Genomic DNA, 27,866 nt, shown 5'->3' on the forward strand with positions numbered 1-27,866 from the left:
CCTACCCAGAGGGAGGGAGAAGACTGCTCCGGGTATTGCTGGGGACACAGTAGTGTGCCGGGATAACTATGCCGTGGGATGAGAGAAGGAAGCAGCCTGACTTCTTGATCCTCATCAGTGCCATATGCAGAATGTGCTGATACGGCATATGAGGAAAAGAGAGGCAAGACAGTGTCTAGCCCCATTCTGAAAAATTAAATACCTTGGAGGAAAATCTTGTCATTTTATCACCACCACCAAGTGTTTTTACCACTCAATGTAGAGAACGACAGCAGTGAAATAGGACAGAGCTTAATTTGGTCTGTAATACTATAACTCACCTTGGTAAAATACAGACCATCATTTCTTAGGAGGGGGATTGTTTTGAACTTTTCTGTTTTTTCGAACTTTACTGTTTGGCTTGCTTAGTAATTTCTTTTTCTCACTGGGGAATCTTCTCTCCGTAATATTAGAATGGGCTTTCATGTCCAAGTAGACCCTGCTGAGTCATTAAAATGCATCTGTATCTTTCACTGTGATCAATGGTACTTTTATGGTGTTTTTTATGAGGTTGTTAAAATGTATTTTAAACACTGTTAAAACCATTTAGAGATAGATGGTGGATTCCTCACTGACAAAATGACCTTCTCCTTCAGACTAAAGTAGCTTCATCCAGAAGAAACCAGAATTTGTGGAGTCTGACAACACAGCTTTGACATAAAAACTTACTGCCTGCAATGGGTGTGGTATAGAAATGACATCATAAAACTTCAAAGCAATGCCAAAAGTTAGATGTAGGAAAAGTGAGTGACTCTGCCTAAATTATTATGAACTGTCATAGAGGGGTAAAACTAGTGGAGAAGGCAGGAGTGAATGCAACTGCTCTGAAAGGGAATATAGTAAGCAAAGAGAAATAGAGCAGGAGTGGTAACTGGAAGTTTACTGGTTCATTTTCTCCTTTTTTCTACGCAAGGAAGCTGCCAGAAGAATCAAGTTGCCAGAAAACCAGCAGAAAAGTAGAGCAGAGAGAAGCAAAGGAAAATAAACAACTACATGACCACATGAACTAAAAACAGTGAAGAAATGTCATGACAAGTCCAGCAAGATTTTGGCTGGCCATAGCACAGAAACCACATTTAACTGTCAGGCAGGGAATAACCTCCCTTTGACCTGCTCACCTGCATCATCTTAGACAATTTGTGTTTCTTCTCTCATTTCCACACTTGCTCTGCCCTGATTCACCAGATAAGCAACGTGCTTTCTTGAGCCAGTGAAAGGTATGAGGTCCAATACAGCTCTGTCCAAACAGTTGGGAATGGTCTGTTAAACCAGCATTTCCATCAGCCTCACTATTACAGGACAGAAGTAAAGCTTCATATTCAAATGCTGAAGCATTTATGATGGGGCACCCAAACCTGAAATTTGTGAGTGCTCTCGAGTCACAGAGAAGGACAGAGACAGAGCTCCACAAAATGAGGTGCTTTTCAAAGCCCATGTTTGTGTTGTCAGCAATTTCATTTCATTTGTATCTTTAGCCCTAAGTCCTGCACAAAATTCCTAGCACAGGTGAAAAAAGTTTTCTAACCTAATCATTGCCGCCTTCTCTCTTCTTTGAAGAGGAAATTTTTGCTATGTGATGGTATTTTTGCTATGTGATAAATCTGCATTTCTTTATGGTACTGATATTACTTGTGTTCATGAGGTATCTATCAGGTTTGTGTTTCACTGGGCAAGATCCCATTTATAAACTGTAATGATTTAAACCCTGGAACTCCTCCTGGAAGCTCATCATGGGTCCTGTTAGAAATCCAGCGTTGTAATTCTTTATGTTGGAAAGTATTGTCTCTAAAAAGCATTCCACAAAATGGTTTCTTTTTCTAAAATCTGAAGCTCTTCCCAATTAGCAACTCTGAACTGCTGAGTGAAACACGTACAATCAACACAGCTTTAAATGTGCATATTCTTCTGCTACATTTAAAAAGAACTCAAGCAAAGCTGATTCTTAGGCCAGTACATTTCAAGTTTCAAGATAGATCAGTATGGCCTAGGTGGGTATTTCAGACAGACACTGTTTCCTAGATGGAAGTTAAAAATTGCAGAAAACTACTTTGCAAATTCCATAAAGGCTGACTTGACTATAAAATCTGATGTAACGACATGCCCATAAGTATGCACATTTTTCATTCTGTTTTAATTAACGTGATGCTATAATGTCTCTTCAAAGACAGGCACTGTTGTCGCTATGAGTTCCTTTGGGATCAAGCCTCTCCTTAGAGTCACCATTGTCAGTACATTTGGCTGGCCCACAGTTGGAGGACTTATGTTTCACTGTAATTTCTTCCAAAACATTCAGAAAAGGCTCTCATTCTCTCGTTAGCTTGATGGAAAGAGCATGTATTCAGGCAGCTATTCAAAATTCCAGTCAAATGGCACTACTGAAAGCTGTTCTTTCATACGCAAGGTCAAAATTATTCAATATGGTAAAAAATTATATAAGGCTTATGTCACTGGGAAGGAAGCACACATTATGCCCTTGTATTTTCATTACACTTTAAAAGTATTTGCTTTCACCATTTGTAGCCTGAGAGAGCTTGCAGTTTAGTGAACTTGCATCTCCATATTGTACAAACCTCCATCCGTTTAATTCCTCCAACTCCTCGTCCACCATAGTAGGAAGCATCCACTGTAGGCCATTTCTTGGTTGGCAAGGGGTCTTGTTCTTCTTCCTGTTATTAAATTAAAAAAACATTTAGTTTAAAAATATACTTTTTTCTTAACTATGTGTCTTTTTAGTATATTTCACTAGAGTTCACAGAGGCTAAGTTTTCCCATGCTAAGTGTGAGAGATCAGATATTCCAGTTCCCCAAGTTTTTACCAATTTCCAAACAAAATCTGGTCATGTTTGGAAATATTTTTATTGTTTTGCACAGGAAAAGCATTTTTGGTGACCATTAGGGAAGTCCAAATGGGAAATCCAACTGTGTGTTCCACTGACCATCATTCCTTTTCTTCATCCTTTTCCTTTCCACTAATAAAAATATGCAAAATGTACACAAAGAAAAGAATTTGCAGTGGCTTCTCCTACAGAACGTAGAATGCCTTCAAAGAGCCAGATCATCAGCCCTACTCATTTGGATTCAGCCGGCGCTGTTCAGCAGATCTGCAGATAAAAGTTACACAGCTGATCACCACTTCCTGAGCCAACCTTTGTCAAAATCACTCTTGGCTGTCTCAGCTCAATGAAGTGCACATTATCATGGACTTAACTGTCAGAGCACACTTGAATACTTGGTCAAATCAAGACCAAGGGGCAAAAATACTGTAGACACCAGAATATTCTCTAGTGCATTATTGCCCATGAGGGAGAAAAATTTCCTTATAAGGGTTTTTTACTGTCTGGAATGCCAAAGCTGAGGCAAAATGCTGTTTAAGTTGTACATGAATCTTTAGACTGTTACACAAAAGCTATTCAGTCTTTCTGGTTTTACTGCAGAATGCGAAAAATAATGTTCAGCTATCTTGAGATAAAGCCCCTAAATATTTCTGTGAATTTGGGCTTAAGTGGCTTAATTCATACCACACTGAGATCACTGAGACAGAACAGAGATTTGGACTTTGTCCATCCCACTCTCAGCTTAAGGCTTCCCACAGGGCAGTTCTTTCTTCTTCAGCAGCTCGGACAGAGACAGATTCACAGAACACAGGAAAGCACAGAGGAGTGGTATTGTGTAACGAATGCAATGAGCAGAGCACCGTCATACCCTACCTCTTTTGGAGGTGGCGGAGGTGGAGGTGGATCTTTGATGACCTGAAAAAGCCAAACAAATAAAAGCGTAAGGAATTGCACTGGCAGCATCCAAAAGCCAACAGAAAATTTTAAAAGTGAACTGTTTCTATCTGGCCTGCCCACATCTGGTTGCAAATTGGCAACCGCTGCTGCTGAGTCCCTTGGGTATCGATTATCGAGGCCTTCTGGAAATTAACACCATCCGTCTGATAGAAAATAACATCAATTGACTGGCAGACACTCTTTGGGGAGACATGTCTGCCACTTTGCTTCCTGACCGGATAAGACTTAGTCATTCTGAGTAATAGCCAGTGATGAAATCCTATAGCGTTAATTAGCAAGCCTGGAAGGAAAAGCATCCCAAGGTTTATGTGAGGTCTTGTATAATCATGGGCTAAAGATGCCTGCTTCCTTGTCCCATGCTGCTAGATAATTTCTAGCCCAATGAAAAGTGTGAAATGCTTTCTGGTAGCTCAGGATTCACCTCTAGATGTGCAGATTGTTTCCGCAGATCTCGCATATCAGATCTCATAATTTAAATACAGGGCTTCTTGACTGTTGAGTGTGGAGTGCCTGCAAGTGAGAGTTAAATTCACAAGGCTTCTTAAACTGTTTCCAAGGAAGGCCCACTCTTGGGATAATTCACTGACACCTATATTTAAACCTCTACCTACAGTTTCTTCCTCTTTTCTTTCTCACATACATTTTGTAAATCTCAGGGAGCTCCCTGCTACTGACAAGAGTCCACTGAACAGTACAGGGAGAGGAAGAGGAAGGCAGTAAGCCTCTTCAGTGATTAAAATGAAAACTGAATGCACAGGTGTTCTTCCACAAGAAAAACAGGTTTGTAAGCTAAAACAAAGTACTTCTGTGATATCAAGTAATTTTTTGTGCTTGAATATTGTATAGAAATGACTAAAAAATACCCCATTAATATAAAGGAGTCTGTTTCTGCTATGCCTTAGTAGTATACAAACATAACCAAAATTGTCCATAATGGCAAACACCTATATCTCCAAATACAGAATTAAGTACTTTAATTGAAGTATGTATTATTTTATTCACCACGTGCTATTAATTATAGTACTTCCATTTACTCTACCACTGCCTATAAATAATCTGTCACTGCACAGATGTATAGCATCATATATAAAATAAACATTTTTTTATTAATAATCAAGAGTTTTCCTTCTTGATTTACACTTCAAGTCACATTACCACCAAGATAGTTATGAGTTACTGTGTAAACAAGCTATGGACTTTTATTACTGGATACAGCAATTATTTCAAATCAGAGAAATAAGTTACTGCACCCTTGGAAACATTTTTCCCCAGCAGTTCAGTTTTAAGATACTGAATTGTTCATCAAGCAAGCTTAGGGTACTTTGAGTGGATTGGAAAGTCAACTATGTTTTTTATCCAGACACTCCTTTGCCGCTATGATGTTGCAAAAACATGCCCAAAATTACTTTTCTTTACATGTTTCTGAATATTTTTTCTTCCCACCCCTAAGGAATTTTCAGAAGACAACAGAAATCAATTATTTAATTAGTGAAACATTCCCGAGAGCCAGACTGGACTTACTGCCCTAACTTTACAGAAACAACACCATAGAAGGATCATGGGACAGATTCTGAGAGATACTTGGGCGCAGAGCAAGATTTTCCAGAGTATTAAGATACTTCATTCTCTCTGAAAGCAACTAAAAGACTAGAAACAGTAAAACAGTACTTTCAATATACTGAGGGTCACCTTATCTTACTTAATTCTCATTCTTATTTCCCTTTTGCCTGTCTGTAATGATTATCTCAAAAAAAATGTGTTTTGTTGCCAAGACTACAAGCTGCACAGAGGGGAAAGGCCTAGCTAGGTTTCAGATTTATATGAATATATATTAAACAGTATTATCACTCCGCTTTCTATAGTTCTACAATTCTTAAGTCTTGCAGTCTCTCCCAGGCAAAGACAATTGTGTGTAGTACACTTACTTGTGATGCATGCTAGAGTTCACTTGGGCCCTTACACTAATTGATATTTACAGAATCAAAATTTCTACCCCGGGGAATGGAGAAAAACCCTACTTGTTGACCCTACTGTGCTTCAAAAGTCACGCATCAATGACAGTTTTTGTTTGACTCCCTGAGCAAAGGATCTAATCCTATGCCAGCTGCTAAACTCCCTGAAGTTATAGGGTAAACTTGATTTGAAGCTAACCAATACATTAATTAGCTGCTATTTCTAATAGCTTCAGAAAATGAAACTTCTTTTAAATGTGACAGTGGTGTGAGAAAATAATCTGCTTTGAGTAGCAGATACTCACCCCTGCTGACAGAAGTGGAATGTAAATGCCTGCATCCTTATGTTTCCACAGGGTCCTCACACACACACTCTCATGTGCAGGCACACAAAGATTATTTTCAGTCTGGTGTGGTATTTCAAGTGAAATCACTAGAAAGCCATTTTTAAAACAGAGAAAATCAAGGACCCCATGCAGTTTTGGCAAAAAACAATGCAAATGTAGCATGAAACTGCACATACTGAAGATCATAATATTGCAAGTTTACTTTTTCTGAATTTGATTCAGATTGTTTAAATACAGAAGATTTTTAATAATGCTGCTGTCTTATTAGCCTTATGTAGAGATGGATTACTTCCTAAATTTATTTTGTTTTGGTTTATTATCATTAGCAACAGGCAAGGCTGCATCTCATTTATTTAGCTGCAAAGAATAGAGAGTTGAGTTTGAAGGAGAGCCGATTTCTCAAAAAAAAAAAAAAAGTTAGTTGCTTCAGGCAACAGTCCCTTTGATCTGCTCATTAACACTTTTCAAATGTTCACATGATGTGGGCATTAGGAAATGTCAGCACCAGAGCCTGAAGCCAGCTTGATGCGATCATATGTTCTGATATTGAGGAAAGAGTGAAAGAACTGTCAACAGCACACTGCTTTTTTTTTTTTTTTAAAAAAAAAAAAAAGGCGGGGAGTGGGGGGGAGGAAAGAAGAAAAAGGAGTCCCCAACCCCAGCCTGTAAGTGTGCATGGACCTCATAGCAAAGTACATTGTCAAGACTGAGTCCTAGCAAGGATGAAGCAGAGTTCCCAAACCACATGAAGCTCACCACTCTGCCCATAGGTGACAGGGATTACAGGCTCATGTGGCTGCGAGCACTCATTCTGTTCTGCCCACACCACCTTTTGCCTCTCTGTCTTTCATTAAATTCTGAAGCATGGACTGCTTACAAGGTGTGAGGGCTGCTACTTTCTTCCTTGCTCCTGGTTCTTTGCCCCACGAAACCAGATGCTCCATTCTACTGGGGAAGCGGACTCAGAGGAAGAGGTGGTCCTGCCTGGCCCTGATACGCTGCCTGTCTTGTCAAGGATTCTGACACCAAAGCACACAAGTATTTAACCAGAAGCAGCAATAAGACACTGTGAGAACCTCAGATGCAAGACAGAAGGAATAGAATGGAGGCACAACATAATGATCTGAGGAAAAAGACGTCAAAACAAAAAGAAAGGAAATCAGTATTTGGTAACTGGTTCAGTACAAAAGTACGTGGGTTTGGAACTCAGTATTGTTGTGGCAATGAGTCCTAAAATTAGCCTTTCTTTTTAAAGAAACAAATAATATCTTTGAGAGGTGGGAGGAAACAACAGAGGGCACTAACAAGTGCTGTAGTTTTATTGTTCTCATAAGAAATCAGGCTGCTTCTTAGTAATAACAGCTCAAAACATTAATCTACAGCTCAAAACTTCCCTAGAAATAGCCAATTACTCATGTACTATGCACTATATCCAAAAAAGATGCTCAGGGTAAGTTACTGTCCCTTAAAGTAAACATCAGGGAGGAAGAGACTTAAGCACAAGGTGAATCGGAATGGAGGGATATTTTCTCAGGGCTCAGCACAGCTCTCTGTGGAGATGTAGCTCGACATAGGAGGTTAGCCCAGACAGAACCCTGCCTTAATGCCACAGAGCGTCTTCAGCACCCAAGCTAGTATCTTTGCTCTGCAATTCATTACAAAGGGTATCTATTTTAGTTTAATTGGGTGCTAGCTTAGGTATCCCTCCACAGCTCTGCATGATGCGCTGATGTGCTCCTGTAAGGTAAACTGAACTCCTTTCACAGAGGCATAGGGTGGTGCAGCTAAGGGTTTACTATATTATACTGGCATAGCTACCAAAAGGTCTGGAAATTAATATTATAGATCTGTATATTTGACTTGTTTTTAATGTAGGACATTGACATTAAAAAAATCCAGAAAGCATCTTACTTGTCATTATAGAGTCAACACTAGAAAGATAATTCCTGCTTTCAAGGGACTGAGATACTGCAATAACTCTTTACTGTAATGAAAGGAAAAGACATAGTAGATGAACTTTACTATTCCATGGGAAATGACCACCAACAAGCACTGACTTCTGAACACTGACCAATGTGAAGAGTATTTTAATTTTTTTCATTGCGTTGTACATGTGTAAACCTGATGCTGAAAAACAAATCCACTTGGCAAACAATTAAAACTTCATTTGCAAGTGAATATGATGCAGTTGATTGCACTTCCAACTATAAAAGACTGTTTCTGGGCTAACATAAATTAGTGGTGCATGGATTATGTTCTGACAGTCATATTCAGCTAGTGACAAAAAAAAAAATTTTAGTGAAGTAATTCATTCTAAAAGCTCTGACGAACTAAAGAAACATTAGGTTTACTGATACCAGTCAATTCAAAGATAAGTCTGCTTGTCTTGGAAAACAAACAAACAAACAAAAACAAAAACACAACTTGAAAAGTCAGGGAAAGGACAAAAGAAAAGCAGCTGTTTTCAGCATAGTAACTTTTGATTATGATGATGATCCCCTTCAACAGCTGTGAAAGAGTAGTGAAACAACTCATTAGAAAGTCAGGAGTTGCTTATTAAGAATCCTGGAATCCTGTGGATGCCTGTAAGTAGCTGACAGAAGCCACTGAAAAAAAATATTACCTCACTTCACATAAGGATTTAAGTTGTATTTTACATACTTATTTTTAAAATAACCAGGTATTGAAACAAAAATTGTTTGCTTTTCTTCCAGTCTGTTGCAATATATTTCCTTCATGTCCTCCATCTCCCCCTCACTCTGCCTCAGATGACAGATCTATGTGAAATGCCTAACTGTAGCCTGTTTCTATAGAGAGAAAGTGTAGAAACTAAGAAGTCTGAAGGCAGTCTATGAATCAATGTTATCCAATTATTTTAAAATAAGAAAACAGGAGGCAATTTAAAAACCTCAACACACGAGGAGATGGAAGGAGAGCTAGTGAAACACCATTGCTGACTGCTGCTAGAAGGATAAAGAGTGTATCCAGATGAAAAGAGATCCAATGTGTGTAAGGGATTATTCAGACAATAAGGGATTTCCAACTTGATAGCCTATAATGGACTACAGATTCCAGTTTTCGCGACAGTACTTTTGAAATGGTCCTTGATTTCAGGATAACATCTGCATACCATTATGGACAACAACTTTCAAATAATAGAAAAAAGGCTTTTATCAAAGATTTCACAGAAATATAACACATCTGCTCACTCAGTAGAAAGCCAGTGAGCAGCACACTAGCGTGCTGATGCTGGTTCATGTGTATGCAGGTCTCTGAAAGCCAGTACTTCTAAGAGTGCAGTCCATGGTGTTGAAGCTGGGCTCTTCTTCCATTTATTAAGCATTACTAACAAAGAAAAAATTCCTCAACAGATGGCTTATGTCACATGTAGCTCTCATGTTACTTAACCTATTTCCTATAGTATCTGTGTTTCTCAACTTGGTATGAGTTATAAACCTGAGTCACACATCCAGTTACTTTTTCTAATAGTCCTTACTCACCACTTTGCAGCAGAGGGGCCAGAACCACCAGAGTAGACCGAGTGCTGCCAACAATAACAGCACAAGAACAGCAATAAGTGCTGCTATTCCACTAGACTGCGAAGAAAGCAGAAAGATAATGTCAGTGGATACTGCAAATAATTGCTGCCTCATTTTCCCACTCACCCCAAAATGGCCTCCTACTGACTGATACAAATCCCAATCAAATTGTTCCAACTCGTCAGATTCTGTTCTTGCTAACAGATAAACTCCTCACAGAGGATCCCAAAGGGTATCTTAGCCAAACCCATATTTGGCACAAGTTCAGTGATTCCCTCCATTTTAAGTCTCCTCAGTTCGATGAGTTATGCAGAAGGTTAGCTAGGACACTTCAGCAGGAGCTGCGTATCACAATGAATGATGTATCAACACTAAGAAGAGGAGAAGGTGATAGAATGCTATTTGTGTTTCTCATTCCCCTATGTATTCTTGGGCCTGAAAGTCTCAGGTATTCTAAGGGACTGAACAGCAGTACTGATGGACGTATTCAACTGGAAATGAGAGAACTCTGAAAACTACTTTGTTCTGCTTTCCTGTAAACCTATGTTCCAATTAAGTCAGGGGAAACAGGCCCAACTTGCCCCAGTGCAAGCCAGGATTGTTTCTGCTCAAGTTACTGGGTTGATTGTTAAATTTATATCCTTAAGATAAGAATGAGGCCTAGCTTGAAGAAAAGACAGGCTACATTAACTGCTAAGAAATGAGCTGTTAGACAGGGAAAGTCTTCTCCCAAGTCTGTGGATGAGAGGTGTCCTTCTCCTCACATGAGGACACAGGTCAGTATGGATTGGTGGGTGGGTGGAATCTTAAGGAATCTTTAATAACAATACATATTTTCTAGTCAGGTGTTCATGCTTATGGCCCATACATCTGGAGCATTCTCACTGCACAGGTTATAGCACACTAAATCCCTGTAGTATTGCTATTTGAACCTGAAGCCACTGTTCTAAGAAATTCTAAATGACTGTTACTGTTTCCAGCAATACTGCTTTTAATGAAGAAATGAGCAGCCCATCTCCCACCACCTCAAACCCATATCCTGTAGATGCTTTTATTCTTACACTTGGTATTCTGTGCTGCTTTGCTGGTTTAGAGCAACACTGAGAAAAATGCAATGGGGACCTTATGAAAATAAAAGTTATTCAGACTTAAACCGTGGAGAAAGGGGGGACATCCAGGTAATCACTGAGGCTGGAGTATAGTGCAATTCTGTCAAAGTGACAAAATTTGTACTGGAGATATACCAATACAAATGAAAGGTGCAACAACTTTATTCAACGTATATGTAGATGCAACGAGGCATACACATTTACAAGAGACAGGTAATATGCATGCCTTGGTGCCTGGATGAAACGTATTTTTTTGTTTGTTTTCACTGCAGCAATGTGTGTTTGCTAGGGGAGGCTGGAACTTTTAACTCTTACATACCAACTAGCCATCAGCCGCTCAGCTTATATGAATTAGTGGAACAATTCTAGGAGTGACCCATTTTTTGCAGTTGCCCATCTGCTACTATGGAAACAGCAGTCTCCTTGTACAGAGCTGTCTTTGCTGCAACATGTATGAAAGGCAAAAATAAAAAAAAATACCAGAAGTACTACTGTTTTTCCTGTCAATGCACATCTGTACTCCTTCTGTTTCCTGTTAGTGAAAACTTTTGACCACAGAAAAGCACTTTAAGAATACAGCAGAGGGAAGACAGGCTTACTCACAATTTAGTATGATCTGCTTTGCATCAGTGCTTTGTTTTTTACTTATGAGTGCAATCTTAGACATTTTTAAGAGGGCATGGGGATAGACTTTACGTGCACTGCTTTCTCACTGGAATGACTTAAGGTAACAAGAAAAGCAGTCACCTGTTAGTCTCCAGCATCCTCCTGTGACTGTACTGTCCTTAAGTTATCACACTGAGGGGCTGGTTCATCATGCTGTGGTATAAGATTTAAATGGTTCTGAATGACAGAGGCCCTTAAACAGAGAAATATTATTTGGGTAGCATGTTTCTTTAGCTGTCAATTCATACAGGCTCTCTTCCTGAAACTGAAAAGCTGAACTGAGATTATGTTGATTTCTACAGTTACCCAAGTGTTTAGTTTTAAAAAGAATAGAAGAAAATTTTTTTCCTCTTTTAGGTTAATTGCCTACAAACAACAAAAATACTGTTGGAAAAATACATGCTGATGAGCAGAAGGTACTGTTCTGTATGCTTTTATGCCTGACAGGAAAGCTGCACTCCAGTCACACTAACACCATATCCCACGTCATTCTCCTGGAGAAACTTGCAGCTCATGGCCTGGATGGGTGTACTCTGCAATGGATAAAGAACTGGCTGGAGGGCTGGGCCCCAAGAGTTGTGATGAACAGAGCCAAATCCAGTTGCCAGACAGTCACTAGTGGTGTTCCCCAGGGCTCAGTTTTTGGGCCAGTTCTGTATAATCTGTTTATCAATGATGTGGATGAGGGGATTGAGTGCATCCTTAGTAAATTTGCAGATTACACAAAATTGGGTGGGAGTGTTGATCTGCTGGAGGGTAGGATGGCCATAGAGAGGGATCTGGACCGCCTGGATCATTGAACTGAGGCCATTTGTATGAGGTTTAACAAGGCCAAGTGCCAGGTCTTGCACTTTGGTCATAACCACCTCAGGCAGCACTACAGGCTCGGGGAAGAGTGGCTGGAAAGCTGCCTGGCAGAGAGGGATCTGAGGGTGTTGATGACAGCTGGCTGAATATGAGCCAGCAGTGTGCCCAGGTGGCCACAAAGGCCAACAGCATCCTGGCTTGCATCAGGAATAGTGTGGCCAGCAGGACTAGGGAAGTGATTGTGCTGCTGTACGCAGCACTGGTGAGGCCCCACCTTGAATCCTGTGTTCAGTTTTGAGTCCCTCATCATAAGAAATACTAGAGAGAGTACAGAGGAGGGTGATGAAGCTGGTGAGGGGCCTGGAGAACAAGTCTGATGAGGAGCGGCTGAGGGAGCTGGGGCTGTTTAGCCTGGAGAAAAGGAGGCTGAGGGGAGACCTTATCACTGTCTACAGCTACCTGAAAGGAGGTTGTAGCATGGAGGGTGTTGGTTTCTTTTCCCTAGTAGCAAGTGATAGGACAAGAAGAAATGGCCTCAAGTTGCACCAGGGGAGGTTTAGAATGGATATTAGGAAAAAATTCTTCACGGAAAGGGTTGTCAGGTATTGGAACAGGTTGCCCAGGGAAGTGGTGGAGTCACCATCCCTGGAGGGGTTTAAAATGTGTTTAGACGAGGTTCTTAGGGACATGGTTTAGTGCTAGAGTTAGGTTAGGTTAGGCTATGGTTGGACTTGATGATGCTCAGGATCTCTTCCAACTGAAATGATTCTATGATTCTAAATGAGACAAGTTTAAAGAAACATTGTATTGGTATCCAAGCACAGCACATTTTCAAAACTACATAGTGGTCTTGTGTCTAACTGCAAGAATTTTGACTGTCCTGCCTATGTAATATAGAAGAAATTAACAGACAGCAGAAATGTGAGATTAGAAGTTTTATATATTAAGTTAGAAAAGTTGCTGACTGCTTGCCTATGTGGCTTATCCTACGAGCTGCTTTTAACTCTTTCCTATAAGCCTATGATAAAAACATAGGAGGATGACAATATTACTACCTTAACTCTAGGCTTAACTTGGGCACTCTAGCCTGTGCTTTGGCGAGGACTGTTTCTCCTAATATACAGAGCTGAGAGTTTACACTCCTTATTCAGGCACTAAAGTTACATGGTGGCAGTATCCTCCTGTAGGATTGTAACAACCTTCCATACCCAATCTGAATATCTAAGGTTCTGCCTGCTCAGCTTCAGTGAAACTGGGCTGGAACAGGACCCTAGATGACTGTATAACACCTGCCTCTTATGACATGATTATATTTATAGTAAGCATGTTTCTAATGGCATGGAAGCTTCCCAATATTTTGAAAGTCACAGCTGCACGCAGTGCTAAAGTAATTTGTTGTAATATATTTAGCAGAATACAATTCACAAGCTATAGAAAAATGTAAGCTCAGCACAGACAAGGAACACACAAATACACTGTTTGGATCTCAGGGCAGAGCCAGCACAGGTAGCCTGAGAGGAGGAGAATTCCAGGGCTTTACCTTTACATGTAGTTCTTTGTACTAAGTGAGCTGCTCCTGAAGCAGCCAGCAAAATAGATGCAGCAGCAATGAAAGGAGAAACCCTTATAACAGAGCCTATGTCGGAAAGCAAAAGTAAATCTCCAAGCCTGCCATGTAAGAAATGGCTTTCGTATACTTGAAAGTCTCAGATGATACATATAGTAATACTTATGTGGAATCCTGCAAAAAAATGTTCCTAAAATAAAGCTGTTTGCTACCTTAATATGAAGAATTAAGGAAACTGTTTTATGTAACAGCAGAAAAAAAAATCCTGTCTATAACCCCCCCCACACACACCCCATCAGGGAATTCAAAACAGCTGAAAACTCTTTGTTGTGTATAAACATGTGTTGTAAAACAGATTCCAAGTGTGTCTCAAAATACAGAGAAAGCAACTTAGGACTTCTATGTATGTAAGCACCTACATATTAAGAAATATATCATTAAATTATATATATATTCTGGATGTGTTTGCATGGGTATATTTTTCAGGTAGGTGGATTTGTGCATTCTAAACATCTAATGCAGCTTGCCATGCGTTGAGGTTCTCTGCAGTGAGAGGTCATGAAATGGTAAAACCAAAAGAGGAACTGGATTTCAGGATTTTACATTGAATGATGTTAGCCATTTACTTACACATTCTGAAGCGGTGATTGTTAATGAGCTGGACAAGAATGACTGCCCTTCATTCAAACTCACCAAAACTTCTAGAGTTCTGGAAAGAAAGAGGGAAAAAAAAGTCAGCAGCCATAAAACAGTCAATAAAAGCACGTACATAGCGTAGAGGCACTTGTATGCACAGAGAAAGTGTTCTTAGAGAGGAAAACAGGAGTTGGTGCCTCTGAGTGGCACTAGACGTGAGAAGCATCTTCACAGAAATCATAAAATTAACATGATTACTTTGTGTTACCATTTCTAGAAACTTCTGATGACTTTTAAGTGATCAAGGTACTTGGCTGTTATGAGGATCTTGTAGCTTCCAGGAACCAATTTTTGGTTATTTCAGACCAAGCTTATTTTTGTGCTGCTTAAAATGAATGATACTAAATATATGCAGTCTCCTGTGGTACTGTTGATTACTATTTAGAAATAATTTTAGTCTTCTAGATAGAGAGCTATCTGAATAGAGAATCTCTCTTCTCTATTTCACGTAGCATAAAATACTGTAAAAAGTTTTACATAAAATAAATTGAAGTTCAACTATAAAAATAACATTGTTTTGTCTGTTCCGTAAACATCTCTTTAGTTATATGCAGACATTATGCATAAAAATGTCGGATAATTATAAATGGTCAAGACTTTCTATAAATAGAACACAAACACTGCATACAAATAGTATGTGGTTTACATTTTACAAATTAACCTTAGTAGAAAACAACACATGGTGAATGTTAAACATAAGAAGACTCTTCAGCTTCTCTGGCTTGGATTCCCAAGATTCAGGCAGTTTATATTATCCATAGATGTAATTAAATAAAAATATAGATATCTGTGAACTAAAATGATTAATCATTTATACCGTTCTTCTATGTCATGTATTTTTATTCTGGCACGAATGCTTTAGTCAATATGGAGTTCAAAGCTATTTTAACTAATTTGGCTAATTTCTTTTTCAGTTTTAGTAAAAATTATGTACGTTGCTTCTGCTAAACTCATTATTAAATGGTCTGTATTATCAATAATTGATCTAACAGAAAGAATAACTTCTAATTATTACTGGAATAAGTGAATCAGAACAGATAAAAATAAAAAATTAATTCAATTTTCTCCCAAGTCACTAAATAAAGTAAACTATACCAAAATTTTTGTTAGTGATGAATTTTCAAAATGTGAATTTTTAATTTTTTTTTTTTTTTAATTTTCAGTGTTTAGCTTTGCCACTTTATGAGAAATGCTGTAAGAAATTTCAGCACGACAATTCTGCTGGAGTTTGACTGGCAAGACAATGCCATTGACTTCAATGGGAGAGGGTTTCATTCTGTGCCATTTCTTGATCAGAGAAGGACTTAGGTACATACTATGCTGTTGAAACACAACCCAAATCCTGACAGGTGTCCCTGAAGAAATTTATATGTTCAAACTGTCAAATCTTTTTGAGATTCGCGCATCATAAACACATCACGTTACACATTTTTCTCTCCAAGTCACAAACCTACAGCCCAGTAAGTTAACATGACCCTTTCTGGTCTCCTGGGGTCACATCCTTTTGCAGCCTGGTCATACTACTGCATTAACTATGACTGCACAGGTGTAACTGAAAACTGCATTCAGCCCATAAGTAGCAAAGAATTCACAGCACACAGAAGTATTATATTTTTGGATGCCAACTTTTCAGGTAAGCACAATTTCAAAGAGGAAAGATTAAGCTCTTAAATGTTTCATTTATTCCCCATTAGTCTTGCCTTTTAAATGTATGACTTAGAGAAACATGCCACAGGCTCCACACCAAGTTTGAACATGGTTACGCAAGAAAGAGCATTCATTGTGGTTGTTTCCTGAACATAAAAGCTATTCAGCCTTTCCACTTTTCCTGAACTTTCTTAAGTAACGATGGGTGCCTTCCCAGTGACTGATGCCATAATTGGGATTACATTGCTTGGTTTGAAGCCTAGTAGCACAGTAAGAATCCTTCCAACTGCACTAAATTCAAATATACTACACCAAGTAATTTTGATTTTTTAATCAACATATCATGTTCTTTAAGAATCCAAGTCCTTATATACTTCCTGTATTGACTTTATTTCTGATCATATTTTAACTGTATCTAAATACATTTTAGATTTTTCTCAGCTCTTTTATCTTTGTTTGGAACCATTTCTGTAGTCTCTTGTTGGGCAAAACTCCCACTGAGATCAGAAATAGCTCTGCCTAGGCACCAGTGAAGAACTGCTAGATTTGGCCAGTAACATCTGACTACAGTTGTTGCCAGCTCCTGGGGTTAAATTTCCAAAGTGCTTTCAGATGCTCACTTTTTCCTATTTCTTTTTTTTTTTTTTTTTTTTTAAGAAAGTGAATGTGAATTCTCAATTTCCTATTTTGGGGGGTTTTGGTTTTGGGTTTTTTTTTTCTGCTATGCAACCAATTCCCTCTCCTGCCTGGCAATATCATCCTTCCTCCTGACTCTTAGCTTCAGAACACAGCCACACCAGGTAAATTACAAGTAAACAATTCCGATTACAGTGTGTGAGTTAGTGGAAACAGATCTTCAAAAGTGGCAAAAAATTCTCAGTCCAGCAACATGGCCCAGGAAGAGACTTGCCATTAACTGAACAGCAAAGTCTACTTAAGCCAGTTACTAAAGGCCAGTTGTTACAGACAGTTCTTACAAGGGTGAGTTTACCCCTGTTTTTAGGAGGTACCACTGAGCAAGCTCTTACTGCCCTCTCTGGGACCAATCTCTGTTGCCAGTGAAATCCTCATTCATAGTACCGCCTCTGTACACCATTCCGGCCCCAGAAAAGGGCACTGATAAAGCATGAGTCTAAATGAGAACTGGGCCCACAGCTGCAACTCCCACTGACTGCAGTAAGAGCTGTTTTCAGGTCTCTGGTGCCATGTGCCACGTCGCTACTGTCAAGCTTTGCATTCCTCTAACCTTTAGCTGTCAGATGGGCTGACAAATATTTCAAGCAATGGGCTCACTGAACACATCAGCTATCAACACAGATACAATGCAGTAAGAACAACCAGTTTCTGTATCAAATTCCATTTTGATACACAGCTGCAGGGATGAGCCATTTGAGATTTTCATAGGAGTTGATCATACTTGTACAGTTCTAGAAACCACAAAGTGAACTCATACAGATAATTACCTCATCTTCAAAAGGATGAACCTGTCAACATACAAAATCACTTCTTTCCTGAAATTGTCATGTCTGTAGAGTATAAGAAATGCATTTTTTTCATTTCTTTAGCATACACCTGTTTGTTGGGCTATACATACTTATGATTCATATAAACACTGCCTCTTCAAATTTGGAGTTCCAAAAACCAGGCACACTATTTATTCTACTAATTCACAAACATCCAAGAGAAAGACTTATAGATAAATACATCCAGTGCTTGCTAATAACAGTCCACATGTGTGAGGGTTTTAGCTCAGTACTCTGCATAAACTGCAAATATTTAGAAAATAAAATGGCATTCTGAATACCTTCATTTCCCACAGGTGATTGTCAGTATGTTGTTATCATGTTCCTTCAGTAAAGCTCAAATCAGCTGAGAGCTCAACCAGCCTATGTCACCAGATAACATTTCTAAATCTTTGGGCCCCTGCTGATATATTTTTCTGCCGACTGAAGGAATACCATTTAAAGGGTTATGAGAATGAAGAAATTTTTTATAAATAAATTTTTTATAAAAATTTTTATAACAGCCTTAGATCACAAAGGAAGGGGCAGCACAGATTTTGGTCAGCTGGTCATAAGACTGTACCTTCAGTCTCTGTAGTGGCGGTGATCAGAAACGTTTCAAAAATACCTCCACAGACACTAAATACCTGGTTTTAGAAGTCCGTATGGTCAGATCTCCCACCATTTATTTATGTGATTCACATGACTACATCCATAGTATCTCAGTTGCTTTCCAAACACTCAAGGAAAATTGTCTCTCCTTCTGCTGAGGTGTGTACAGAGAGTGAGACAAGAGAAGAGGCACCAATGCCCTACCCATCCAAAGAAAGACTCTTCTGGCATGTATTAGGCCATATTTGAATCCTTACTGTGCTTGATTGACTGTGATCTGACCACACTCAAACAACACAGCTATGCATGCAAGGGCAGACTATCCCTGAAGTAAACCAGACCTTTTGACATAACTGTATTTTTGCAAGCAAAGGTTAGATCGACACTAGTTTGATACCCACACAGAAAAAAAACAAGCATTGAACTCTTGAATGTTGCTGCAAATCTTTTCAGGTCAACCCTGAATAAAACCCACAAAGAATCAGGAAGTGTAAATGTTGATGTTGCTGTAGCAACCCAAGAAGCTGTCCTCCAATGCCCAGCTGAAGCCTCTTCTCTGCTGTGTGACACAGTCTGTGTGGTTTACAGTGTGGACTTTACATCTGTGCACTGGGGTTGGGGAAGCAGAACCCAAAGATAATAATCAGAGGTTCTGGTCATCAAGGCCCACTCACTCCATGCACAAATACCCAGGCCTTCTTGCAGTTATACCCAAGAACACAAGGAGTTGGCCAGCTTCTCTGTCTAGCTGGAAAAAAAACATGGCTGCAGGAACGAGCCTCCAGGGAAAAACAAGTGCAGCCCTTCACACTGTTCCTCAAAACCACAGCAGTGCCCAAATCCAGTGTCCGTTTAAGGCTTTTATCCAGGACACTCATTTGTATCTTTTGATCACTTCTGATATGGCACTTGAGTAAAGTGAAATCAAAAAGATTGCAAACTTGAGCTAATAAGCATGTGTAATTAACATGCTGTCCAGATAGTCACAAACTCAATTGCTTCCTAGGTACCACAGGTCTAATGTGCCATTTTCCAGTGGTCCATACCTTTTAAGCTATTTCCTTGTAATAGGAAAAACTGTGGGGTTTTTATTTACAGTACACAGTCCTTGCTTAACGTGGAAGGTTTTTATTTACAGTACACAGTCCTTGCTTAATGTGGAAAGGATTGTCCTATATTTTATCTGTGAAGTATCACTTTTTGGATGGGAATCAATCCTGGAAAACTTAAGTCTGAAAAGAGCTTTTAAAAAATGCTCTTATTTATTACCAAAGTTACCCACAAGACTTGCAATTCAAAATTGTATCAGTCTTGGCCCACTACCCAATCCAACAAATAATTTACCAAAAAATGTAACTTGAGAAGACCCAGCAATCGCAATTCTTTCTTTCCTTTATGTCCACTGCTATTACAGAAGAGGAATGTGGCCCACTGCCATATGTTGCTATAGCTCTGGTCTAAAGAATTTCATATCCTGTGAAATACAGCTGACATTTCAATCCACAGTAACCTACTTGCAAAGTATTCATTTGCACCTTACTTTATGAGTATCCAATAAAAGAGTGCCATTTTATGACCCATTAAAAAACATGAAAAAAATTAAATAAAATTGTGAAAGACATTTGCTGGAAGTAATAAATAATTTACCTCCAATTTTCACACACTGAAAATTAAACTGGCAACTGCTCAAAAAGTTATTAAAATTATGGTGACTAAAGGTATTTTAGAATCAAGTGCCAGCACTAAAATAGCTAAAATGCTGTACATAGTAGGAAGGAAAAAATTTGATCTATGTACTTAAAAGGGTGCTTTCCCCTAAAAAAATACTCCTATGAATTAATGTATAGCTTTATTACACAGTTAATATTGGTAAGCCAATAGTGTGTGTGTTTATGTGTTCTAAATATATCTATACATATTTTGCATACATATAGCTCTGTATAGAGAAATCACACACTGGAAAATCAGTAACAGTGGTGGGAGAAGGCTTCAGTAGAACTATCAATTTAAGTATCATTTTTATGTATTCCCATCACTTTACCCCATGTAACTTACCATCTCCTACACAACAGTCTGGCTGCACAAAGGGGTACCAATGTGACCATACATTATTTTGATGGTCACCTGAGAGATGGGGAAACTGGAACACACTATGACTGACAACAGCATGTTCAGGTTTTTAACCTGAAATGTTCACCACTGTTCATAGCTGGAACAAATACAAGGTGTCACTCAGTGCAAGTATTCCATGGTTTACCATTCGAAGGATAAGCTCCATTGCCAAAAAATACTGACCTCCCCTCAGGAGATGACTGAAATTTTTAGTGCCAAGTGAGGTAGCCTCTGTCATGCCATCCCCCCTTTTCTGCCTGAGGATTGAAAAGCAGATGTACTGGCATACAGAAGGAGACAATTAATGCTCAGCTATACTGTAGGGGAGACAGCCATAGGACTCTGAGCAGTAGGTGATGGTGTCTCTGATGTATCTGCCTGTGGACCATTAATTATGCCAAAGCTCCAACCTCAGTGTATGGACACAGGGGTTTCATTTCACAAGCTTGTTTGAAATCATCTGCCATTATTTGCTGGGGAAACAACTAATATTTACCCACACATTCTAACCAACCAAAGCACAGAATATCCTTTCCCCTGGCCTCGGTTAACAAGCACTCCAGGACTACAAATATGAGCCTAGGGACACATCCCTGCAACAGGAGGAGGCAACACAGAGCCACAGAGGAAGGCATTTCACGTCCATACTTCTGGTTTAGTTGCTGTTCCTAGATCAAAAGCCCCAGCTGCGTAAGGACCCAGCAAGTTCCCTTGGAGCAGGATTACAATCCCTGCCTGCCAGATGTTCAGTGCAGTTCCACTCTGCCAAGGGTCAGCTCTGACTGGGAAGCACAGGAAACAGTTTGCTCTAGTCAATGGGAATTTTACTGGAGACAGTTAATAATCCGCAATTAAGATAAATGGTCAGAGTTGTTTTCCTCCCACCAGCCACACAGGCATAAAATGGAATACCTAATTATTTTCCTGAGGATAGCAAGATCTGCACTTTATGCAAATCATTATGGTGGTTTGGGGTTTTGGTAAGAATTAGTACAAATTATTTTCTAATATTTTTTTCCTCTCTCTCTCTCCTTTCTTGGTGTAGCTTAGCACTGACATAAATTCAAATTACAGTTCCCCTAGGATCCACTCTTGTTACCCCAGAACTATCTAGCTTTCTCAGCAGCATATTCAATATACTGTCTATTGGGTTTTGGCTTTCCATGGGAAATGGACAGAAGCATTTCACTCCTGGAAAGTGCTTTTGAGTTTGAAAGAACTGTAAGCCGGCAATGAATTAGATCTGATCTCATGGAATCATGGGAACCTGCAGTAACAGGTTATGAAATGTCATTATTATGTTAAATTAGTCTATTAATTCAGCTCAGGATACTATGTCCACTGCATAATATTAAGCACTTAGTTCTGCTCACACACTCCTTCTCAGTGCTCTGGGAACACTGTGTGCCCTATAGAGGAACGTGAAGGACTGCATTAGAAATTACTACTGATCTTAACATCAGATCCATATGTCTTAGGAGCCAGTCAGCCTATACAATTCATTGAGTATGTTCCCATCTGTGAATAGTTCCCATTATACTCTAATTGTGTCAAACTAAATGTATTTCTAAAATATTTTCAGAAGTTAATATTTATAACATATATTAAGACTAATTCAGCTATATTTCTGTTTTCCCTCTACCCAAATTTATTTTGCTAGCTTTATTTTTCTTTTTTTGGGGGGGAGGCGAGATGGGAAAAGAGGGGTGGGAAGAGATGGTACCATGTGAGCAACCAATGATTAGTAGCCACATGCTTTTTCATTTTTATTGGAACAAAATGTTTGCACAGGAAAAAAAAAAAAAAAGCTAAAGCACTGATGCTGAAAATAAGTGCTCTTAGTGATTTTGCAAAGAAAGGAATGAGTTCAGGTAGGAGAGGATTTGATTCATGTCAGCCCTCTTTATCCAGTGCTTCTGGGGAAGAATAGCTGTTTCTGTTGAAACATAATGTTAATATTGAATCAATGGGCCTAATGAACTATGAGTACATTTATGATGGAGAAGTATTTCAGTCGCCTGAGCACAGAGGTCCTGGAATGAAAACAGGTAAAAACAACCTAATTCAAAGAACCAGCCTACCAATTTGTGAGCACGATTAAGTCATGTGGTTAACGAGGGCAGCAGAAAGTTAAAAGTGAACAGAGTTCACTTCCTTTCTTTTTTCCTTGGTGTTGGCTACTACTACATCTTCAACATTTAAGAACCACTCAGCTACTGAGCATAGGGAAGGGCAACTGGATGTAGGAAAGCTGGCAAGTCAAATGAAGTCTGCTATTTGTTCTGATGGCTGGTGCTTCCTTCTGTAACAGCAGACTGCCTGTTCTCCACCACATACTTCCTAAGGTACAGCTACACAACAGGTTCCTGAGAGGTAACTTGTCATGGGGATTTATTGTGCTTTTGGTTTTTTTTTTTAATAGCAATTACTGGTATTACTTGGAATGTGAAGTATCTTGGTCAATAAGATACCTCTTAACTGAGAAACTCTCTTTAATCCTGATTTTAAGGGTTCCCCTTTTCTTTGGACAAGGTGTTTGTTGTTCAAGCAATTTACAGTCACAATATAGTTTACAGACTGAAGATGAGACTTTGGAAATGGGTCCTTAAACTCATGTTTGAGTATTTAAACAACTTGCCTAAATTTCAAGTGGCTAAGTACTCATCATGTGCACACACCCCCTCATTACATTAATGAGTAATTAAGTTCTATGGCCAAATTAATCTCTTGCTTTACTTGACAAGTAAAGCATTTGACAATGCCACAAAAAGAAGGTGTAGGTATTTTGTTAGTAGGAAAGAGAATAGAAAATGCTCAACACTCCCCATGAAATAGTCATACTTTCTTAAATGACTCCTGAAAAGTACAGAAGTCAAATCTGCAGCTTGGATAGAGCTTCCCTTCTTTGGTCCTTCTTCTCTGATTGCAACAGGTTTCCCACAATTTTACCTTTCTCAGCCAAGGAGCAAAAAGAGACAAAATAAAAATAATAACAGCAATTCCAGTCATAGCCATAGAAAAGGACAGTAATCATCATGTTCACCTGGTTTTCAGTTAATTAAACATCACAATACAACTCAATTAAGTTGCACACAACTCTTCTCAATACTCCTTAAGGCAGAAAAATTAATGTTTCTTTTCACATTAACAAACTTGATGAAGTTATGGGGGCTTGTCTGAATATGTAGATCGTCTCGTAAGTTTATCTACACACTCTGGAAATCACATGGTTTTGGGTACTTGCATGCAGCTTATATGGGAAATATACCTGGTCTGACTTGTGAAGAGCATCATCTAAATACATGCTTAGACTTATTTTATAATAACACATTTAGAATTTCTTGGCTTATTATATTTTCTTCTTGTAAAAGGCATGTGGAAAGACAAAGGCTAATTTTAACTTACAGTTGTTATTGAGTTCCTAAATAACAGAGCATTGAAAGGTCATAGTGTAGATGAGCAGAGCAATGATTTTCAGTTCTTGAATATGTGCATTGTAGGTAGTATGGTTGAATGGAAACTGTGTATGAGAGGTATTACAGTGGCTGTCGTGGTCTGTTATGCCAACATTGAATTAATAAGACGTGAAAATTGATGCTGAGTTAGGTCAAAATATTACCTCATTGCCTGCCTGGTTTCTTAATGCTTGCAGTGTTAGAAGAAAGTACAACTGTGTAATCTTAACAATAAACTAATGACAATTTTTGTGTGGGAATGTAAATCTGCTTATCATTCACGCCCAGCCCCCACTTGCACACATTTCCAAAGGCATTCATATGCCTCCTTTGAGACAAATAATGATACTATGTCAGCTCTCTTTCTATTTAGATATTTATTTAATATTTGCTTGAAGAATCGGGCCAATGTTTTTGAAAGCACATTTAATTATACCATATGCCTACTCAAATCATCCCTATCAAACAAGTTCTAGGATGATGCTCTGGTTCATTCTGTTCTGTTTTCCCTTTCTTCACAATGTGTTTATGTATATTTATCCAATTTGTTCTGTTACTCTTGCCAAATTGCAGGTTTGAGATCCCAACTATGCAGGGGCAGCTGTGCTATTGTTGATGCCTTACAAAACAAAGGTCACAGACTGTGAGCCTGTATCACTAGAACTAATGACAGTTCCATGTTAACCATTATGGTACAGCCACAGAATGATCAGGGTTCACAGACCCTTGGAGGTAGGAACAAATCTTACCTTGCCCTTTGGTAAGCAAGAACTCAGGTTACATTTTTAAGGAGTAAAATTTGTGTGAATTAGTCTCTTGCAAAATATCCTGTTGTTTATTTAATTTATTGGCATAATTCCTCCTCCCTCTGCCTGAAAAAAACAGAACTTTAAACAGCCCCATCACAAAAAGCAAACTTTGAAAAACAAAATGACAGCTGAGTTGGAAGGAATGATCTCTTCTGCATGTAACTAATCTTAGCTTTTCTCACTTTTGAGATCGATAAGAGTTACCAGCTGTTGCAGCCTAAGAAGCTATTGACTACATAAAGAAGTAGGGTACCATGAGATGACATTTCTTTCAAAAGAAGGTTGTTTCCAAACCTAGCTTAGCAACTCCCAGTAATGAAGCAGTAGGGCGGGACTGTTTCAAATGCCCTTTGTTTGGTAAGTGAGATCAATCTGCAAGGCTTGTGAATTCAAAACTATTTGCCCCTTGGGTGGCCTGACACATTGTTCCTCCTGCTGCCTTTCAGACCAGAAGCCAAGAGTCCAAAGTTACTTAAAAGGATGTTTCTTAGAGCTACACATAGCTTTTGAAATACCGAAGAAAAGGGAATGTAATAGATGAAGCAGACTAACAAGATAAGGCACATGTCCACAGACACAGCTCTGAAACTATACAGCTGGTTTTGTGGCTGTCTGTCTAAGCCTACTTCACCAGTGTGCTGTTAATTATTTAAAAGAGAGCACTGGGGAAACTACCATCACATCTGTTACCCACACGTAGACAAAATCTTCACTCATTGCACGACCAGATGTGTTTATTCAAAACATATACTAACTAGCTACTTAATGGGTTAGAATTATTAGTCAGAAGTTAATTAGGCAAATGTATTAAACATCATTCACCTTACAAAGGATCACTTCTTTGCCATTGTCAACCACAGGAAAAAGAAGGGCAAAAATAAAGATTCCATAAAGGACCTGCAGTAGAAATTAGATTTATGAAATCTGATCATTGTGTATTAATGAAAACCGAAATGCCCTAGGTAAATGCCTTAATTATATGTCTCTTAATACTGCATGTGTACTAGCACATGGGAGGAAGCCAGAAGAGTTGTTTAAGCTCCTACAGGTATTGGAGAAGAAAAGGGAATTAACAGTAGAAAAAGGCTTTCTTAGTATAGTCAAATCAAACTTGAAAATGATGGCTTCGCTGCTTCCGCATGTATTATACATATCCCTGAAGATGCAAGCACTTGCATGGCATTCTGCCTGCATAATGAACTTGGAAACATTGCTGGCCAATGTAACATGTTCTTGTTCCCCAAGAGATGAAATTCAGAAGTAATTTTTAAGTTTCTGGCTCCCAGGAAGCAGTGGATGGAGTAAAGGCATAATATGCTCTGTCTTTGGGCTAGTCAGGGAAGTGGGGTAATAGTTAGGATCCTTTGTTAGAAGCCTGCCATGACAACCATTTTGTAGAACACCTTTCAGCTGCTATTGAAAAAGAGCAGCTGTCTAGAAACCAAATGAGGTAATTTGCAGAATGGAGCCTACAATCCATTCATCTTTGCTGTGTCTGTTTGCTTTCATGTTTCTGTATTCTTCCTCTTAAATCTTGTGCTGGTATTAATAAAAGTGACACTTTGAAACTGGAAGGTGAGACTCAATATACCACTGTTCTACGTTCACAGAAACATTTTTGAATCAAAAAACACCTATAATTAAATATGAAGCATGTGATTCTGCTTTGTATTGCGAGATTGTTGCCCAGGGAGGCAGAAACTGAGGGTAAGAGTGCCAGTCACAACTTGGGCATGAATTCTTGGGTTTTCAGCTGGTTTTAGTTTTCTCCTGCATAGCTGCTGTAAATAATGTTCAAGACCTCTAAAGTAGTGAGCAGGAGCTTCTTGGTGCGTCCTGCAAACTGCAATGAATATGCTTTAAAGAGACTCTTTTATGCTTCTTACATTAATTTGTCAGAAACCCATAGGAAGAAATGCACTGGATACACAAGTTGACTTGCCCAATTGCACAGACCTACAAGCTCTTCCAGAAGACAGAACCTTGACTTCCCTGAAGCACATATTGAAAAATGCACCCAAAGCAGTGTTTAATTTGAAGCTTGTGGTTATTTCCCGTTGTCTCCAGCCCTCTATGTGATCCACAGCAAAAAGCAGAGGAACTAATTCTGCCTTCAACCTGTACTTCAGATCATACTACCCAAACTTTGACCAGAGAGAAAAATCTCTTGCCAGCATTTAGGTGATCATAGGCTATCAAAAAAATTAAAAAAAAAAAAGGTATAAAAAAGACAAGACATGAAGCTTGTTTTAGCACTAGCTCAAACAAAAATAGACTGAGGTCAGGTAATGTGGACTGCCAAACAAAAACACCCAAATAGCATTACTAAACATTACAAGGCTGGCTTCCTACTGTGGGGAAATAAAAATCTAAAACTTAAACAGGAAAAAAAAAGTTGTTTTCACATGTAGGGAAGTTGAGAAACTTCTTAAGAGGAAGACACAGGGATGCAACAGGCGGTTAAGCTAGTTTCTGAAATCAGCTACTTAAAGGTGCTATATAAAGAGACAGTTACTTTTTTCCTTTCTTCATCTTGTCATTCCAAAGGCCTAAGGGATGATTCCTGAATTGTAAAGACAGGATCAAAAGGAAATCGGTGATAAACCAAAACAAAATATTAAAATGTAAAGACTTGAAAAGTGACAGTGCAGAAACCACACAATGCTGTTGAATCCCCTCTGTGCTTCCATCCCATGCACAAGTTGAAAACAAGCAAAGCAGCTGTTATCAACAGGAAGAACAAAGACTTGAATGACACAGGCTTCTGCTGTCAGAAGTCTGGTTAACAGCCAAATAAAAGCACATTTAAAGGTAGTATTTGCAGCTCAGAAACATAAAGCAATGTGCTTAGTCCTAGAGATCATTTCTCATTATATTTTCTTTCTAGGACAAAAGTTCTTACTTTATCTTATAGTTGTATGAGTTTGTGCTATAAATTCTCCAATTATATTCAGATTCTCATACAACTTGGTCAATAAGATTAATTTTTTCTTAGTAACTCTGTATTGGACAGTCTGGATAGGAAATACATTTAAAGTTACTAGTAAACTACTGAACTTGTTCTTTTGCCAAGAGCTCTTACTACTAGCAATACATTAAAAAAATCTGATGACCAAAGATTGTCCCGTATTGTTGTGCACTTTGTTTCAAGTGAACTGCATACTGGGGACTAAACTTAAGTTGAATACTTTGAAACTGGAGGCAATGAAGAATTTG

The 27,866-nt window shown here is 38.8% G+C and overlaps 1 protein-coding gene and 1 long non-coding RNA gene across 6 annotated transcripts in view; one reads left to right on the forward strand and one right to left on the reverse strand.

The window, feature by feature from the left end:
* Positions 1-27,866, reverse strand: part of ANTXR2 (ANTXR cell adhesion molecule 2) — a 121,159-nt gene that overhangs the window by 53,752 nt on the left and 39,541 nt on the right. For 2 of the 4 annotated variants that reach the window (XM_065061691.1, XM_065061690.1), the window contains exons 11-14: positions 14,448-14,526; positions 9,630-9,725; positions 3,747-3,788; positions 2,610-2,705 (exon numbers count right to left, since the gene is read on the reverse strand). In XM_065061691.1, coding sequence (XP_064917763.1) covers positions 2,610-2,705; positions 3,747-3,788; positions 9,630-9,725; positions 14,448-14,526 — 313 coding nt within the window. The remainder of the gene's footprint in view (positions 1-2,609; positions 2,706-3,746; positions 3,789-9,629; positions 9,726-14,447; positions 14,527-27,866) is intronic. The other 2 variants (XM_065061693.1, XM_065061692.1) reach the window with 1 other exon arrangement.
* Positions 1-27,866, forward strand: part of LOC135579376 (uncharacterized) — a 104,584-nt gene that overhangs the window by 35,735 nt on the left and 40,983 nt on the right. The window lies entirely within an intron of this gene.

Source organism: Columba livia, chromosome 4 (assembly GCF_036013475.1).
Source record: "Columba livia isolate bColLiv1 breed racing homer chromosome 4, bColLiv1.pat.W.v2, whole genome shotgun sequence".
Classification (NCBI taxonomy): domain Eukaryota; kingdom Metazoa; phylum Chordata; class Aves; order Columbiformes; family Columbidae; genus Columba; species Columba livia.